This window comes from Micropterus dolomieu, linkage group LG02, assembly GCF_021292245.1.
Source record: "Micropterus dolomieu isolate WLL.071019.BEF.003 ecotype Adirondacks linkage group LG02, ASM2129224v1, whole genome shotgun sequence".
Classification (NCBI taxonomy): domain Eukaryota; kingdom Metazoa; phylum Chordata; class Actinopteri; order Centrarchiformes; family Centrarchidae; genus Micropterus; species Micropterus dolomieu.
Window position 1 is genome coordinate 10,200,945 of NC_060151.1, and position 16,283 is coordinate 10,217,227.

The 16,283-nt window shown below is 41.6% G+C and overlaps 2 protein-coding genes across 3 annotated transcripts; both read left to right on the forward strand.

Moving 5' to 3' along the window:
• Positions 1 to 541: 541 nt before the first annotated feature.
• On the forward strand, positions 542 to 4,773 carry LOC123986117. 2 transcript variants are annotated; one of them, XM_046074211.1, is made up of 4 exons: positions 542 to 1,047; positions 1,190 to 1,258; positions 2,846 to 3,138; positions 3,697 to 4,773. In XM_046074211.1, the coding sequence occupies exons 1-4, from the start codon at positions 822 to 824 to the stop codon at positions 4,576 to 4,578; spliced, it is 1,470 nt and encodes a 489-aa protein (XP_045930167.1). In that variant the 5' UTR covers positions 542 to 821; the 3' UTR covers positions 4,579 to 4,773. The 2 variants fall into 2 exon arrangements, with proteins under 2 accessions (XP_045930167.1, XP_045930173.1); XM_046074217.1 differs by lacking the exons at positions 542 to 1,047; positions 1,190 to 1,258 and adding an exon at positions 1,999 to 2,305.
• Positions 4,774 to 6,050: 1,277 nt separating this feature from the next.
• Positions 6,051 to 14,042, forward strand: LOC123986107. Its single transcript, XM_046074201.1, has 3 exons — positions 6,051 to 6,195; positions 8,979 to 9,857; positions 12,539 to 14,042. The coding sequence occupies exons 1-3, from the start codon at positions 6,147 to 6,149 to the stop codon at positions 13,486 to 13,488; spliced, it is 1,878 nt and encodes a 625-aa protein (XP_045930157.1). The 5' UTR covers positions 6,051 to 6,146; the 3' UTR covers positions 13,489 to 14,042.
• The last annotated feature ends 2,241 nt before the right edge of the window (positions 14,043 to 16,283 follow it).

Sequence of the window (16,283 nt, forward strand, 5' to 3'; positions counted from 1 at the left end):
CTCTCTTTCTGTCTCCCTCTGTTTGGTCTGTTTTTAAAAGAAAAGATTTTTTACAGTTTGTGTTAATCTTTCATGACACAAACCTTCCTCTTACAGGTTGAATCTACAGTACTTTGCAACAGTCTTAAGGTGGTGTGGAAAAGTACCAGTTATTATTTGAGCTACATCCATATAGACTACAGTATTATGCTGGTGGGAAATGCTGTAAAGAAGCAAGAATATACAGCAGTTTACTTTATATTTCAGATTTAAATGAAAGGTTTGACTCTTCCTTTCTCTTCCACTGTGACTGATAAACAGCAGGAACATTAACATTTCAGTTATAGTGAGAAGGAGAAAGACTAAATAATGAGAATATATTTCCGATTAATGTAGTCAGAAACATACAGATTAAATCCTGATAATATTAATAATAATAATCTAATTTTGAAGCCCTATTGTTCAGTAAACATGTAACCTACTGCCTGTGCGGTCAGCTGACGTCACTGTCACGGTTGCCAGCAGCAAATCTGTGCTGAGAGCTGCGCAGCCGCCCTGCGCATCCGTCGGCCGAGGTGGACAGCGCAGCCATTTCTCTGCCCCTCACGAAAAACATTCAGAGGGAGGTGGCGTTTGTCCATCACGCACATAACTGACCTGATGTGCGGGAGTCATGACTTTGGCGGCACGTACCCACGGCTGAACTGATCGCCGAATGAGATCCGCGATCTCCAAACTTTCTCCCAATTTAAGCCTGCGCAGACAAAACAGGCTCGCGCTCTCTGTCTCTCGCTCTCTCTCTCCGTTTTGGATGACACAGAAAAACTGTTTGTGTGTCAGCCATGGAGGGAAACCTTCAAGGAGGCAGCAGCGACGTCGCAATAATGCACGTGAAAACTGAAGCGGTCGATGAGAATACATCTGCGCTGGTTTTGGGCAGTCAGGAGTCGCCTGCGCCCTGCGGAGATACCGCATGCAGAGGAGGAGGAGGAGGAGTGGATCAGACTGCAGAGGAGCTGGCTGACACACAGCTGCAAGCAGCCACGACAACCACTCCTGTACTGCTGTGTGAGTGCAGATTTGGGGTTTCTTTATAGTGCAAAATAAAATGAATGTAGCATTCGTGGGTTAATTTCCTATTTTAAATTGCCAACATAAAAATATTTCTCCATCATGTAGAAAATGTGCCTTTTGTGTGTCTCACCATCAGATCCTGTGAGTACAGACCGCTTCTTCACCACATCAGGGGATGCAAAAACTTACCTGAAGATAGCTCCAGGTGAGTGCGTCACTGTGAGAGGATCTTACTTATATACTATTGTGATTGTTGTCGGTGTGAGCTCTTATAACAGCTTCTATCATCAGAGTTAAATAAATCACAACATAGGCTACTCCATACACCAAGCACACCTGATTGACAGGTGCACAGGAGATTGAGGTCTTCTGTGTAAGAAATGAACTCTCACACGTGATCTTTGTTGTGTTAACAAACTTATTAGTGCAGAGTCTGTGGACAGACTTTGCAGTGAAAAAATTCTGCATGTACCTTAATTAGATCTCAAGCCCTTAAAGAAGGTTTCTCAACCTTTGCTGATGTGAATCTGCTGTTAGATCCCAAAAATAGCCTATCTTGTATTGCTTTGAGAAAAACGCTTTGCAATGTGCAAATGCAAATGTGTCATCAGAGCTTTTATAAAAAGTAACAAGGTATAGCCTATATAAAGCTTACAAAGACTGAGAAAACAAAAGTAACACAAACATAAAATAATAAAATAAAAAAAAATAACAAACCCACCAGTCAGCTAAGAGTAAACCGGGTCCACAATAGGCACTATCAGTCAGGAAAGCAGTATATCACCCATGCCAGATAAAATATACATAGAAAAGGTGCTCTATTTCTGCCCTATTTCATGTTAAAGCCCTTAAAAACGCAAACTCACCGATTAATTAATTTTTTGGTCTAATTATTTGATTAATTGCTGCAGCACTAATTATTTATAGTCAGAAGCTGGTTGGGAAAATACGTGTTCAGGGGCTTTAAATCAATATAGGCTAGCTCTCTTAAGCTGACGATAGACGGGGCAACTTTTTGAGCAATGTTGCCGAGCAGTATTTCTCAGTCTCTTTCCCACAGAGAATGGGCAATGCATTTCTATCTCCACACTTTAGATCTGTCGTGGGCAATTTTTGAGACCATCCAGTCAGAATGCTAGCAGACAATTACGTGACAGGCTTGGCGATTTCAGAAAAAAATCAAACAAGATGGCGGCACCCCAACGCCAGTGGAGTGAAGAAAAGGAGCGTCAACTTATATCTTTTTACGCCGGTAAGTTGTCATTTGTGTGTGTTTGAAATCAATGATCCCTCTCGTTTTGTATAAGGAGCTGCAAAGTCCGGCTATGGTTTGAACGGAGAGCGGCGGGGCGGGGATGGCGGGGCGGGGCTTACGGTAGTTACCTTTACTCCCACACCGTGGGACACACGCAGGTCTAAATCAGTTGTGTGCTTTACGTGATATTTACTTAAGTAGGCTAAAAGAACTGTTGAAGCCAACATAATAGCCTATATTTATACAGTCCCGCACTCCCGCGATACACAAGTTTCAATGTCGATCTCTGCCGTGTCCGTCTCCCTGGCAATAGATTTGCGCCTCTGATCGGTTGTTGCCAACTGTCTGTTGCCCTAATTAGTTGCCCTGTGTCTCACCTGGTTGCCCATTGACGGCAAAATTGCCCAGCAACGTTGCACTAAAAGTTGCCCCGTGTATCATCAGCTTTAGAGATCTCCTCCATACCCATCTACATGTGAAGCGACCCCACTTAGGCCTATTTTACTTTAAATCACAGTGAGCTGTGTCCTCCCCCAGCTTCAGCGATGCCACCTGCTCCTTCAGAGAAGACGCTTCCCTCTGGCTCCGATTTCTCCTCCAAAGCTGTGTTGTGTCTGATCGAGGCCGTTGGGCGCCGCTGGGGCCTGTATGAGACTCGGGAACGCTCACAGCTCTTCCAGAGTGTCCAGGAGGAGATGGCCTCCAAGGGCCACGTGCTTCCTGTCGAAAAGATCCGCCGAAAGTGGAACAACCTCATTGTCACATACAAGAGGGTTAAAGACCGCAGCCGGGAGACAGGACACGCTAAAACGTCCTGGGAGTTCTTTGATGTAAGTCTAACAGTAGGAAAATAAGTATTTCCTTCCTGCACTCTAAAGGGAAAAAACATCACTCATCATTTATTTTATATTATTACTATATAGGCCTACTTCCCCCTCGACCCTGTACGCAGGAAAAGCGGTTGACGATGGATGGAAGGACTATGTACTTCTTTCTACTCCCATTTCATGTCTCCATTCCCTTTTGTCAAAGCCCACGAACAGCAAATGTCCAGTCATAGCATACTGAATCAGTGTACGCAGTGCTATAGTAAGAGCATTTTTTTATTGTTAAAACATGGGTTATAGTGCTTTTTAAAGGGTTTATGGTATGTGCAATTTCCCTCTGTGGAAAATCAGTATACCCTAGTTTCAAAAGCCCGGTCCTTGGCCAGTTAACAGCAGTAAGCAGCATATGGAGCCAAGTGTATGAATGGACTGACATCTGAATGGGTCTGTTCTTAGTGCTAAGAGACTAACTGATGATCACCTGATCTGGGTGCCACAAGTAACCTGGGCTGTTTTATTTCTCAATTTTCTCTCTTTGTGTCATGTCTTTTCTCACTCTAGTTGATGGACGCCACACTGTGTGACACTGTTGGAACTCAGATCACCAGCAACAAAAGAAACAAAGGCGGCAACACTGGTTCTACGCTGCCTGGTCCTTTGGCTAAGATCGCTGCAAAACCACAGGTTCCACAGCCCACCACCATCATCCGCCCTAAGGGGGACTTTGCTTCGACTGGTGCTGTGGAGTCAGCGGGTCAGGGGGTCATCAGCAGTCAAATCATCGGTAGCACTGCTGCCATCACCTCAATGACCACAGCGACCGTTAGCCCAACAAATGCTCCAGAGCTCAAGCCCCTGATCGTCCTCAACAGTGACATTGTTACAGCCGGTATTCATCCAGCCACTATCGTGCCATCTTCATCTTTTATCTCCTCGCCTTGTTTTACAGAGACAGCTTCCACATCCCCTTCCCTTGACTCGCCTAGTAACACAGAATTCAACACATCACGCTACGTAAGCCGAAAAGCTCCATTATTCTCATCAGGTGTCATACCCTTTCGCCTCAGCAATGCGCCACTTAGCAACAGTCAGAATCTCCTCGGCATCTCCTCCTCTTTCCCCCCTACTTCCTCCTCTCTCGCTTCTTCCATTTCCACCTCATTATCTGCAACAGCCATGTCGGGAACTGAAGGACAGACCCAGAAAGGAAACGAGGAGCAAACGAGCACCGCTTTGTTTCCGGAGGTTCTTAAGCGACAGGAGGAGCAAGCCCACCTGGATCGGGTGGCTCGCCGCAGGGTGGAAGCCAGAGAGAAGAGGCGCGAGAGGAGGGAGGTACGGATGGCGGAGTCCCTCGGCAGGATAGCCACAGCCCTGGAGCTGCTCTCCTCCAAACAGGACACAGTCATTGCCCTCCTGCAGAGACTGGCTGATCGGAAGTGATGCAGGGGCTGCATGTAGCAGCCCAGCCGGAGCTCCATAGTGCTGCTGAAAAGGGTTTTACCTCCCTGAATGTCATGTAAATAAACATTTATAAATTCCCATGAACCGCTCACTTTTCTAAATGAAGCTTAAGTGAAATAATAATATGCATTACAGTTTACTGCACTAACTTTCAATAAAATCATTCTCCTTGAACCTTCAGTTAATAAGATTTTCTCTGAGTAACACAAATGATATATTTTGTGACATCTCATTGCTGCTGTTTAGGGCATACAGTGATTGTTGTTAAAGAATCATTACCATGTTCACCAATCATTTACAGTAAAGACTATGTTAGCTCTAACATCTCATAATGAAGTGAGTAGGAATGATTGACAATGTTGCAGGACCTTTTCATACAGTGCCTTACACTGTGTAAATGTGCTTATCTTTTTAAAGGAAAGGTTCACATTATTTCAGGTCTGTCTTTACTGTCAGTACTGACATGCCCATATGTACATTTGAACAGCTTTTGGTTGATATAATAATTCCTCCTCTCCTTACTGGCCACAAATTAGATCCCCCCTTAATGTATGGGGGATGAAGCTATGCAGGAGCTAGTATGAGGCTTTAGCAGTCTTTGTTTGAAAAGTGAAGCGGATGAAGTTACAATGTTTTTAGTACAAAATCCCTCCCAAAATATTTGAAGATATACACTTCATTTGTGTGACACTGCCTTCTGAAGCCTCACATTAGCTTCAGCTGAACTCTTTTATGCATTTTCGCACACAAAATGAGGACTTTGGATTTTTGGCCCCATCACTTAAATATGAATGGGATCTCTTCACGGCCAGCATGGACATGAGGAACAATTACAGTAACCAATTTGCATATAGCCATGTGAGTATTGTTTGAAGATAGACTTGTAAAAAGAAGTGAACCGTGTTGATCCTTTAAGACAAAAGCTGTAGTCCTGTTTGACACATGCGGTAGATACTGAACCCACTGTGGATCTCAGAGTTGGTTTAATGTAACTCTATTAAGAATTCTTCAAAATCAATAACTGGATTGGCCACTAGATGGCGCTTCTAATCTACTACTTGGTTTATGGTCAGTTGAAGTTTTACATAGTAGTGCAATGACATACATCTCAAATAGTTTCCTTGCTTTTCATTGCCCATGTGGCCCTTAGTGTTCTTAAAAGCACGGTCCGATTTATATATAAAGAATTAATTTCACTGCATTCAATGCATTCAATGACGTCATCCACCAAGTTAATAATCTCCATATATAATATCATGACACAGTAAAATACAGTATGTGACTTTCATGTCACAACCAATACAAAAGAATGGTTTGGTTGTTACGTTTTACCACCTTTAAAACTTTAAAATTATTGAATAAGTGTCCTGTCCTATATTTCCGCATACTTTAAGTTTCATTTGCCACGACAGCATAAGGAAATAAGCTCGGGAGAGGACCGATCTGACCAAATAAGAAACTTCACCAAGACCTGTCAGACGTGGCCTTCTGCACAGAAACACCATCGATATTAAACAGACAAGGTGGTCGCTGGATCTGTTTCTGCTATGATCCCTGACAGCATGCCCGGTGCCGAGCAAGAGGATCCAGTGGAACGTAATTATGAAAAACTATTTTAGTTTGTTCTTTCTTTGTTGCTGCTCATGTCGACAAAAGCTTAAATTATTTAAAATAGCGGAAAACTGAGTGGTAATTTAGCAGCGGTCAAGCCAGCCCCGGGTTTAGTTTGCGGTGCGTGTATTTTCTTGTCACAGCAGATTTTTTTTTTTTTAAAGGTGAGCTGAGCTTCTGGTGAACACAATTTAACATTCAATCGGTGTGGCAGAAATGAAACTGAAATTAAATAAATTATTAAGACTACACGAGTATCTAAAAATTTTGAAATACTAACTTATCAATAAAAATGATATTAAAAAACAACATTGCCTACAAACCTAAACTTTGAAATCAAAAGATGTGTTGTTTCAGTTCTGTCAATGATGATTCAGACTTAAACAAATAAACTAATATGAATATTCTGATGTTGAATTTCAAAATAAAAGCCCTCCAACATTCCAGGCTAAGGCTATATATTTTTTTAAACCTCCCTTTGTATAATTTCTAAATTAAAGCCCTCGAAGATGTAAAGATGTATTCTAACTCGATTGAGGCTGAACTGGAAAAAATCTCCTGTTTCCACTATCTCATTTCACTTCACAGTGAAAGCAGATTAACTCAGATTGACTATTATCAGAGCAATATGATGTAGTATTTCAAAATTAAAACCCTATAAAATGTCTTATATTTTCACTGAATACCACCTGAATTTTTCCACACTTCGCAGTTACAGCAGACCACCTTCTTTAATTGCTGCTTTCTTTCTTTTAACTGGATACGGTTTTTTTTACGGTAATTGTTTGATATGTTAATGATGTGTGCTGCTACCTTCTTGGCACTTGTTTTCAACCTGGGTCTGCTAGGCCTGTAAGGCAGATCTGAAGGGAAACAGTCATTACTGAACATCACCACAGTTACTATGTGTCATCCCTTAGATATAGATCTAACAAGCTCTGTAGTGAGCTGAGGAAACACTGTAATCATTTAAAAAAAAACTCATCACTGAGTCCTCATCAGACTGTTTCCCCTGTGCAGGTAGAAGCCATATCAACACAACACATACAGGTGCTGGTCATATAATTAGAATATCATCAAAAAGTTGATTTATTTCAGTAATTCCATTCAAAAAGTGAAATTTGTATAATGTATACATTCATTACACACAGACTGATATATTTCAAGTGTTCATTCCTTTTAATTTTGATGATTATAACTGACAACTAATGAAACCCCAAAATCAGTGTCTCAGAAAATTAGAATATTGTGAAAAGGTTCAATATTGAAGATACCTGGTGCCACACTCTAATCAGCTAATTAACTCCAAACACCTGCAAAGGCCTTTAAATGGTCTCTCACTCTCGTTCTGTAGGCTACACAATCAGTGCTTCAAGAACCACCACGCACAGACGTATGCAAGACATGGGTTTCAGCTGTCGCATTCCTTGTGTCAAGCCACTCTTGAACAAGACACAGCGTCAGAAGCGTCTTGCCTGGGCTAAAGACAAAAAGGACTGGACTGCTGCTGACTGGTCCAAAGTTATGTTCTCTGATGAAAGTAAATTTTGAATTTCCTTTGGAAATCAAGGTCCCAGAGTCTGGAGGAAGAGAGTAGAGGCACAGAATCCACGTTGCTTGAAGTCGAGTGTAAAGTTTCCACAGTCAGTGATGGTTTGGGTGCCATGTCATCTGCTGGTGTTGGTCCACTGTGTTTTCTGAGGTCCAAGGTCAAAGCAGCCGTCTACCAGGAAGTTTTAGAGCACTTCATGCTTCCTGCTGCTGACCAACTTTATGAAGATGCAGATTTAATTTTCCAACAGGACTTGGCACCTGCACACAGTGCCAAAGCTACCAGTACCTGGTTTAAGGACCCTGTTCTTAATTGGCCAGCAAACTCGCCTGACTTTAACCCTATAGAAAATCTATGGGATATTGTGAAGAGGAAGATGCGATACGCCAGACCCAACAATGCAGAAGAGCTGAAGGCCACTATCAGAGCAACCTGGGCTCTCATAACACCTGAGCAGTGCCACAGACTGATCGACTCCGTGCCACGCCGCATTGCTGCAGTAATTCAGGCAAAAGGAGCCCCAACTAAATATTGAGTGCTGTACATGCTCATACTTTTCATGTTCATACTTTTCAGTTGGCCAACATTTATAAAAATCCTTAAGTAATATTCTAATTTTCGGAGATACTGAATTTGGGATTGTCACTAGTTAAATTAAATAAACATTTGAAATATATCAGTCTGTGTGTAATGAATGAATATAATATCCAAGTTTCACTTTTTGAATGGAATTACTGAAATAAATCAACTTTTTGATGATATTCTAATTATATGACCAGCACCTGTAAACAAAAACGAAATCAAGAGTCTTAAATGGCACATCAGAACTACACCTACTAGAGCTAAACGGATCTATCAGTGTATGTCGGCCGATAGGTAACATGAAATTGAAATGAAATTACTAGGCTTGAGGTCATTTAGAAAAGCTTCAAACATTTTGCTCTTGGTCAAAAATAAAAGGGGTAAAATAAATCTATGGCATTCGTATTTAAAAAATTATTTTTGTTATTTGTTTATGTTTTTAAAAATTACTACCAGCCAATGTATCAGATTTAAAAAAAAAGCTAAATATGGAATTCAGTATCAACTTCAAATCTCCAGGGCTATAATATTGATGATCAAATATGAGAAATAAAAATAATTGTGGTCAAATTTAGAACAGAACAGAAAAAAAAGATTGTGTAGTAAAACATTTCCTATTTTTTTTAATTCACAGAGCCGTTGAGGATCATGTTTCTTGGAAAGAGTGGGGTGGGCAAGAGCTCGAGTGGAAACACCATCTTCGGGCGACATGTGTTCAGTTCAGAAATGACGCTGGCTAGAGTCACCAGACACTGTGAAAAGAAGGTTGGGACGGTCAAGGATGTGCCGGTCGATATAACTGGGAAAGTCATGGATGTGCCTGTCGCCGTGATCGACACACCCGGCTTTTTTGAGACTGACCGCAACAAGGAGGAAATTGAGCGAGAGATTCTGAAGTGTGTCAAACTCCAAGAACCAGGACCTCATGCCTTCGTGTATGTTATCTCTGTCGGAAGGATGACTCAGGAAGATCAAAATACCAACGCAGTGATCGAAGCAAAGTTTGGCCCGAGAGTGTGGGACTACACCATTGTCCTGTTCACCCATGGGGATCGTTTGGAGGGAAAAACAATAAACGACATCGTCACTGTCAGTGACGACAACCTCCGCAACTTCATCCGCAAGTGCAGCGGCGGGTTCCACGTCTTCAACAACAAGGACCCGGAGGACCAGGTCCAGGTGACCAGCTTCATAGCAAAGATCCAGACCCTGGTGGCCCTGAATGGAGGGGGCCATTACCACACAGCCCTGTATCCTGAAGAGGAGAGGAAGATTAGGAAGAGACAGGAGAGCATCCTGGCAGAGAGAGATAAGGAGATCAGCAGCAAGGAGAGAGCGCTGCAGGAGCGTCACCAGGGAGAAGAGCTGGAGGAGAAGAAGATGGAGCTGTGGAGGAAAGAGGAGTTCAACTCAAGACTGGCTGCAGAGAAGGAGATCAGGAGGTTCTCGAACATGTGGAATATTTTTAGATACATCCTAATCCTGGGAGGCATAGCACTGGCACTGATACCAGGTTTGTGGCCTCTAGTGGTAATCATCTATAGGACCCGAACATGGTAATAAATGGCAGACTTACCATGCTTGGAAACTCACAAAACTTTGCACAAAATTCAAACGCGGTGAAAATGTATGTGTCATATGGTTGTCATACATGGGCGTGGCAAAATGGCTTGTTAGTGCCCCCTTAAGTGTAATTTATAGGCATACTTCTGCGTCAAATCTACGGCGTAGCCTCTGCATAGCCCTGTCACCTACTCCATCACCTAGGCCGTTGCCTGACCTCCTCAAAAATGTAACTACACGTCGAAGCGACGCGGACCGTAAGCACTGTAAATGGTCGGCTGGGTAGCCTCGCAATGCCTCCGAGCCGACAGGAAGTGCCCAGTGCTTTGAAGTAACTTTTACTAGCAGCCAAAACATTGGCTGTAACACGGTGGATCAATATATTTGACAGTCACAACTCGAGCGAAATGACTCGTTTCACTATCAGAATGTGATCCATTCGGTCGATGGGGGTGTAATTGCAGAATGACGGATACACTGACGCACAAGTATAAATGCATGGCTACGTGCGTCACCTACGGCGTAGATAAGCACGTATCCTACGCAGGAGTATAAATCAAGCATTACATAGTGATGTTTTCAGATAAGGTAGGCTGGTGTGGTAATGACAGAGACACCATTCACCCTATTACAAGTCGTTGTAACAAAATTTTTTTTAAAGTTGTTATTTTAAGATAAAAAATTCTACATAATGTTGCTTTATCACATTTGTATCTACACTGGTCCCATGTAATAATGACCACGCATCATACAGATGTCTTTTGAAGATTTATTTTATCTCACTCTCCTTCCTTGGCAGACACCGTGAAAACTACAAGAAAATAAAAGACATAAAGCTTAGAACATTCCTTTTAAGGCTTGCCAAGCTAGTGTCCATTGATAAACAGGCCCAAACACTTTAGCACAAGCGAAATGCAATGAAATCATATATTACCAAACAAAAAGTATTGTCCATGTAAAGCCAACCAACAAGTACCATACACAAAAGTTAACAAATGAAAGGCAATTACCGTGTGTGCCTCTTGAACGAAGTACAGAATACGATTATTTTGGAGCTGTTTGTTGTTCCTCCGCATGTTCTGCTCTGCTTCCACATTGTCTCTTACCCATAATGCCATGGTTATGCCCTTATCTTAACTCTGGTCATGTGACCCATTTCCCATTACTCTCTGTTGTTAGTTGAAATAAACCTTACATAAAAGTACAACATCCATCCACAACCATCCTCCAACATTATTTAAAATTACACATTTTAAGACACATTTTTGTGAATGTTACCCTTTTTAACATCTTACTTCACGTTTTACCTATTTTTAAATGGCTGTATGAACTCAACTTTTGATGAACTTACACATACAAATATACAAAATAAACATTTCAATTAAACATGTCCTTGAGACAGTTACAACATTGACGATGGTTTGTTTTTGTTTAACAGCACGTCCTCCGTGGTGTGCAGTTGAAGTTCAATGCTTCGCCGTGAAACAGGAAAGTGTTGTAACTTCACTGCTCAAATCTCAACCAGCTGTCACGTGTTTGATAAGAGTCCCGCCCTGAAGATGTCTACATGTCGATATTCACTTATAGTCAAAGCACCACCTACTGTCAACAGGAAGTGGTCCTTGAACGAATCAGCCGTCGTGCCACATTTGACCGAGATGCACTTTGTGGCACATGCATTATCCCAAGAAATACAAAAAAGGCTCTTGGGCGTCAATGGCCGTGTCAATGGCGTGGCGTCAAAATTCTATGATTGGCCATGAAAAAGGAAGTTGTTATAACTTATGTGTACATGCTCAAATCTCCACCAAAGTTTTACATGTTGGATAACAGTCCTACATGCTAATATTCCCTCCAAATCATTGCGCCACCTACTGGCAACAGTATCTAAGCCCTGTATTATTTTCATCATTTGATTTACATAACATTTTCACAGTGGTCCACGCTTCACATACAAGGACATACCGTATCATTTGTGGGACACGTAGGGGACACACAACGTGACGTTTAAGTCCTTCACGAGTCGTCCAAAGTACATGATTATTCAGAGCTGCATCGACCACCTCCGGCAACTGCCATGGCCGCAACAATCCCCCGATTAATTATTAAATGCATCCCCTCAAACTTATGTTGATTAATGTAGAAAGGGGGAGCAACAGAAAGCTGCAGCATATGTACAATAGTATTAATGGGAGTACTCTTTAATACTTGTGTTCACAGATTCCAATGGTACATAATCAGCATAACTATAATACCTGCAGTGTGCTTCATGGAAAGTGACACGAGTAAATGTTTCTAGAAGGTCTTTTTTTCTCACCGGTGCCATGCTGTGGAAGTGCTGTCATTGCACACCCAGATGTTAAAAATGAGAGGGGCTTATAAAAGTTATGTCAGCACTTTTTTATAGAATAGGGTCGCAGAATAATAATCAAATTTTAATGATATTTTTATTTAAGCCATAAAATTGTGCCTGTTTTGATGTTGGTGTTACTTATTTAATTTCTGGTGGTTTTAATTTGGATTTCATGACTTTCTTATTTAGTTTTGTTTTACTGTATGTCATACCATACATTTGAATTATGAATACATAGAGCGTTGAGATTTAGAGAATTGTTTGTTCCTGTTTTTCAGTCCTCTGTCCTGAGACTACCACAACCTACCACAATAATGAGGAGCTCAGGATTGTGATGGTGGGGAAGACTGGTGTTGGGAAAAGCGCCACAGGAAACACCATTCTGGGAAACCAGAGCTTTAAATCAGACGTATCAGCTGAATCTTTGACAACACACTGTGCTAAGGCCTTTGGTGAGGTTGATGGACAAAAGGTTGCTGTTATCGACACTCCAGGTCTGTTTGACACCAGGATTGATGAAGAGAAAACAATTAAAGATATTGCTCAGAGCATTTCTTATTCTTCTCCTGGACCCCATGTCTTCCTTGTCGTCATCAGACTGGGCAGATTCACAGAAGAAGAACAGAAGACAGTGCAGACGATTCAAGAAATCTTTGGAGAGGGAGCAGACAAATACAGCATGGTTCTCTTTACCCATGGCGATCTGCTCAAAGGGAAACCTATTGAGGAGTTCCTGCTGGGCAGCAAAGAACTGCAGGAACTTGTGGCCAAATGTTACGGCCAGTACCATGTCTTCAATAATGACATGAAGGATCGTACTCAGGTCAGGCAGCTGCTCAACAAGATCAGAAATATAACAGAGAAGAACGGTGGAAGCTATTACACCACTGAAATGTTCCAGAAAGCAGAAAAGGCCATAGAAGAGAGGAAACAACAAATCCTCAAAGAGAAAGAAGAGCAAATACGCAAAGAGGAGGAGGAAATAAACAAGAAATTAAGCGAAAAGTTTGAGAAACTAATGATAGAGGTGAAAGCTGCCAGTGAGAGGGAGAAATTAAGGGAAGTTCGTGAAAGAGAAATTGAGGCGGAAAAAAAAAAACTCAAAGAAAGGCATGACCGAGAGGCTAGAATGGAAGCTGAGAACAGCACTCCAATATACAACCTGTTAACTTCTGTAATTAATGGTATTAAAATAATTAAAAAAGTAGTGGATCTTTTCTTGAAATAAACTCTTTGATTTTGTGATACTGGGCTGCAGCAGATTAACTAGCTGCTGTGACTTCATGATATTTACATTCCAGTTTTTGGTTTTCTCAGTGGGCCTGATTTGTAATAATAGCAGTTACTTAGTGCATTCTTTATTACATATTTGCATTTAATCTTGAATTCTGGATATTGGATTTAATGGATTTCTACATCTGTTATTGATACTTCCATAGTTGCACTATTTGATATATCATATGCCTTTTATATTTTTGCACTCTTTTTTTTTTCAGGCAACAGCTGCACAACAATAATCCCCAAGATAAAATTACTCTTATCGCTTATCTTATTTTGTAATAGTAAGTCTGACAAGAATTGTAACTGGGAAAAGATCATTATGTGGCCTACTGGAAATTTGAAAGATGTCATTGTTTTAGTTTTAAATTGTATATCATTTCTGTTTTCATTGTTTGACTTGATTTTCTTGATAATGATTTACCTAATAAAAGTTTTGTTTTGTTTTGTTTTGTTTGATGTCACTTCATGACAAATAAACCAAACGAATGTCACAGGTGTTAATTGTAATGGCAGAAAATTATTTCCTCTTATATTTAATCGTTTATTATTACTATTATTCTTTATGTCATATACTGTACCCTCCAAAAGTATTGGAACAGGAAGGCAAATTCCTTTGTTGTTTACTGAAGACATTTGGGTTTAAGATCAGATGAGTATGAGACAAGACTTCTGATTTTCAGCTCGCATTTCCTGGTATTCACATCTAGATGTGTTAAACAACTTAGGACATATCACCGTTTGTATTAGACCACAGCATTCTTAGGTAACCCAGAATGTTATACAGGGGACTGTGTAAATGATTATGCATCCCTCCGCTCTGGGCTAGACGCGTCGAAGCTGCCCTAGGCGGCTTATAGTACTTTTCTCTTTATTCTCTTTTATTAACAAATTCTTCAAAGACAAGGGTTGGTTGTTACTCCATTATTTGCTTAATCCCTCACCAGTAATATACAATTTCCAAAACATTAATAATTGTGTGTGATGATTGATAAATGTTTAGTAATAGTGCCACAGATTGCCAAGAAAATGTTGATAATAAAACTGATAAATATAGTATATAGTAATTCTTTATTGACTCCATTCAGAGTTTGAGTCAATAAAGGGAACTTCTTGTGCAGTTTAATGTACCTGGAGTGTCAGAACGAACCAGGTGATCTACAGGCTCCCCAACTGACTTCAAATTGTACAATGAAAAGACACTGTTGATGAAAGGTTGTACAGAATGTCAGTTTGTATATCTGTGAATCACAATGTTTGTATTGGTCTCTGCCTGGGGTTATTAATTAACTTTCAGCTTTTGGGTATAAGCAAGTTAGGGGCGTTGTGCTACACAAAAATTACACAACGTTGGCAAGCAAATTAACATTTTCTTATTCACGTGTACCAGGGACTATTAGGCATATTTACATACCGCAACAACAGACACACTTTATGTAACTGGCCACTGGCGAATCCAAAGAAGGTTAAAGTCAAGGGCAACTGGACTTGGTTGAAGATACTAGAAGACGTTTCGTCTCTCATCCAAGAGACTTCTTCAGTTCTGACTGACTGGTAGGGAAACTCAGCTTTTTAACCTATGTGGAGTCGTTTGCCAGGACTGTCGATACCGCTGGTTCGCTAATGCTCCTGGCTGTTTCCTGAGGCCAAGTCGGAATGACCATCGTTGGCATCTTTCCTTGAGGCCAAGAGGTTACATTTGTTAAGTTTCCTGGGATGTGATGAAAGGACAGAATTGTAAGTGGGGGATAAGTGGTGGCGTAGGCCAGCTCCTCTGTTCAGCAACAACTTCTCAACCCGGGTGTAGATGGCTTCCTTGACACCACTATGACCTAGATGACTGAGAACCTTCCAGACATACGGCCCGAAGCAACCTCCATGTCACCCAGCACATAATCTAATATACACTGCTCAAAAAAATAAAGGGAACACTAAAATAACACATCCTAGATCTGAATGAATGAAATAATCTCATTAAATACTCCTTTTTTTACATAGTTGAAAGTGCTGACAACAAAATCACACAAAAAGTATCTATGGAAATCAAATTTATCAACCAATGGAGGTCTGGATTTGGAGTCACACTCAAAATCAATGTGGAAAACCACACTACAGGCCGATCCAACTTTGATGTAATGTCCTTAAAACAAGTCAAAATGAGGCTCAGTAGTGTGTGTGGCCTACACGTGCCTGTATGACCTCCCTACAACGCCTGGGCATGCTCCTGATGAGGTGGCGGATGGTCTCCTGAGGGATCTCCTCCCAGACCTGGACTAAAGCATCCGCCAACTCCTGGACAGTCTGTGGTGCAACGTGGCGTTGGTGGATGGAGCGAGACATGATGTCCCAGATGTGCTCTATTGGATCCAGGTATGGGGAACGGGCGGGCCAGTCCATAGCATCAATGCCTTCCTCTTGCAGGAACTGCTGACACACTCCAGCCACATGAGGTCTAGCATTGTCTTGCATTAGGAGGAACCCAGGGCCAACCGCACCAGCATATGGTCTCACAAGGGGTCTGAGGATCTCATCTCGGTACCTAATGGCAGTCAGGCTACCTCTGGCGAGCACATGGAGGGCTGAGCGGCCCCCCAAAGAAATGCCACCCCACCATTACTGACCCACGCCAAACCGGTCATGCTGGAGGATGTTGCAGGCAGCAGAACGTTCTCCACGGCGTCTCCAGACTCTGTCACATCTGTCACATGTGCTCAGTGTGAACCTGCTTTCATCTGTGAAGAGCAC

Excerpts from the sequence above, each read along its gene's own strand:
- LOC123986117 (XM_046074211.1), top strand. The coding sequence starts at position 822 with ATGGAGGGAAACCTTCAAGGAGGCAGCAGCGACGTCGCAATAATGCAC. Across the intron at positions 1,048-1,189 it reads AACCACTCCTGTACTGCTGT|ATCCTGTGAGTACAGACCGC; the intron begins GTGAGTGCAGAT and ends TCTCACCATCAG. Across the intron at positions 3,139-3,696 it reads CGTCCTGGGAGTTCTTTGAT|TTGATGGACGCCACACTGTG; the intron begins GTAAGTCTAACA and ends TTCTCACTCTAG.
- LOC123986107 (XM_046074201.1), top strand. The coding sequence starts at position 6,147 with ATGATCCCTGACAGCATGCCCGGTGCCGAGCAAGAGGATCCAGTGGAA. Across the intron at positions 6,196-8,978 it reads GCAAGAGGATCCAGTGGAAC|AGCCGTTGAGGATCATGTTT; the intron begins GTAATTATGAAA and ends TTTAATTCACAG. Across the intron at positions 9,858-12,538 it reads AGCACTGGCACTGATACCAG|TCCTCTGTCCTGAGACTACC; the intron begins GTTTGTGGCCTC and ends CCTGTTTTTCAG.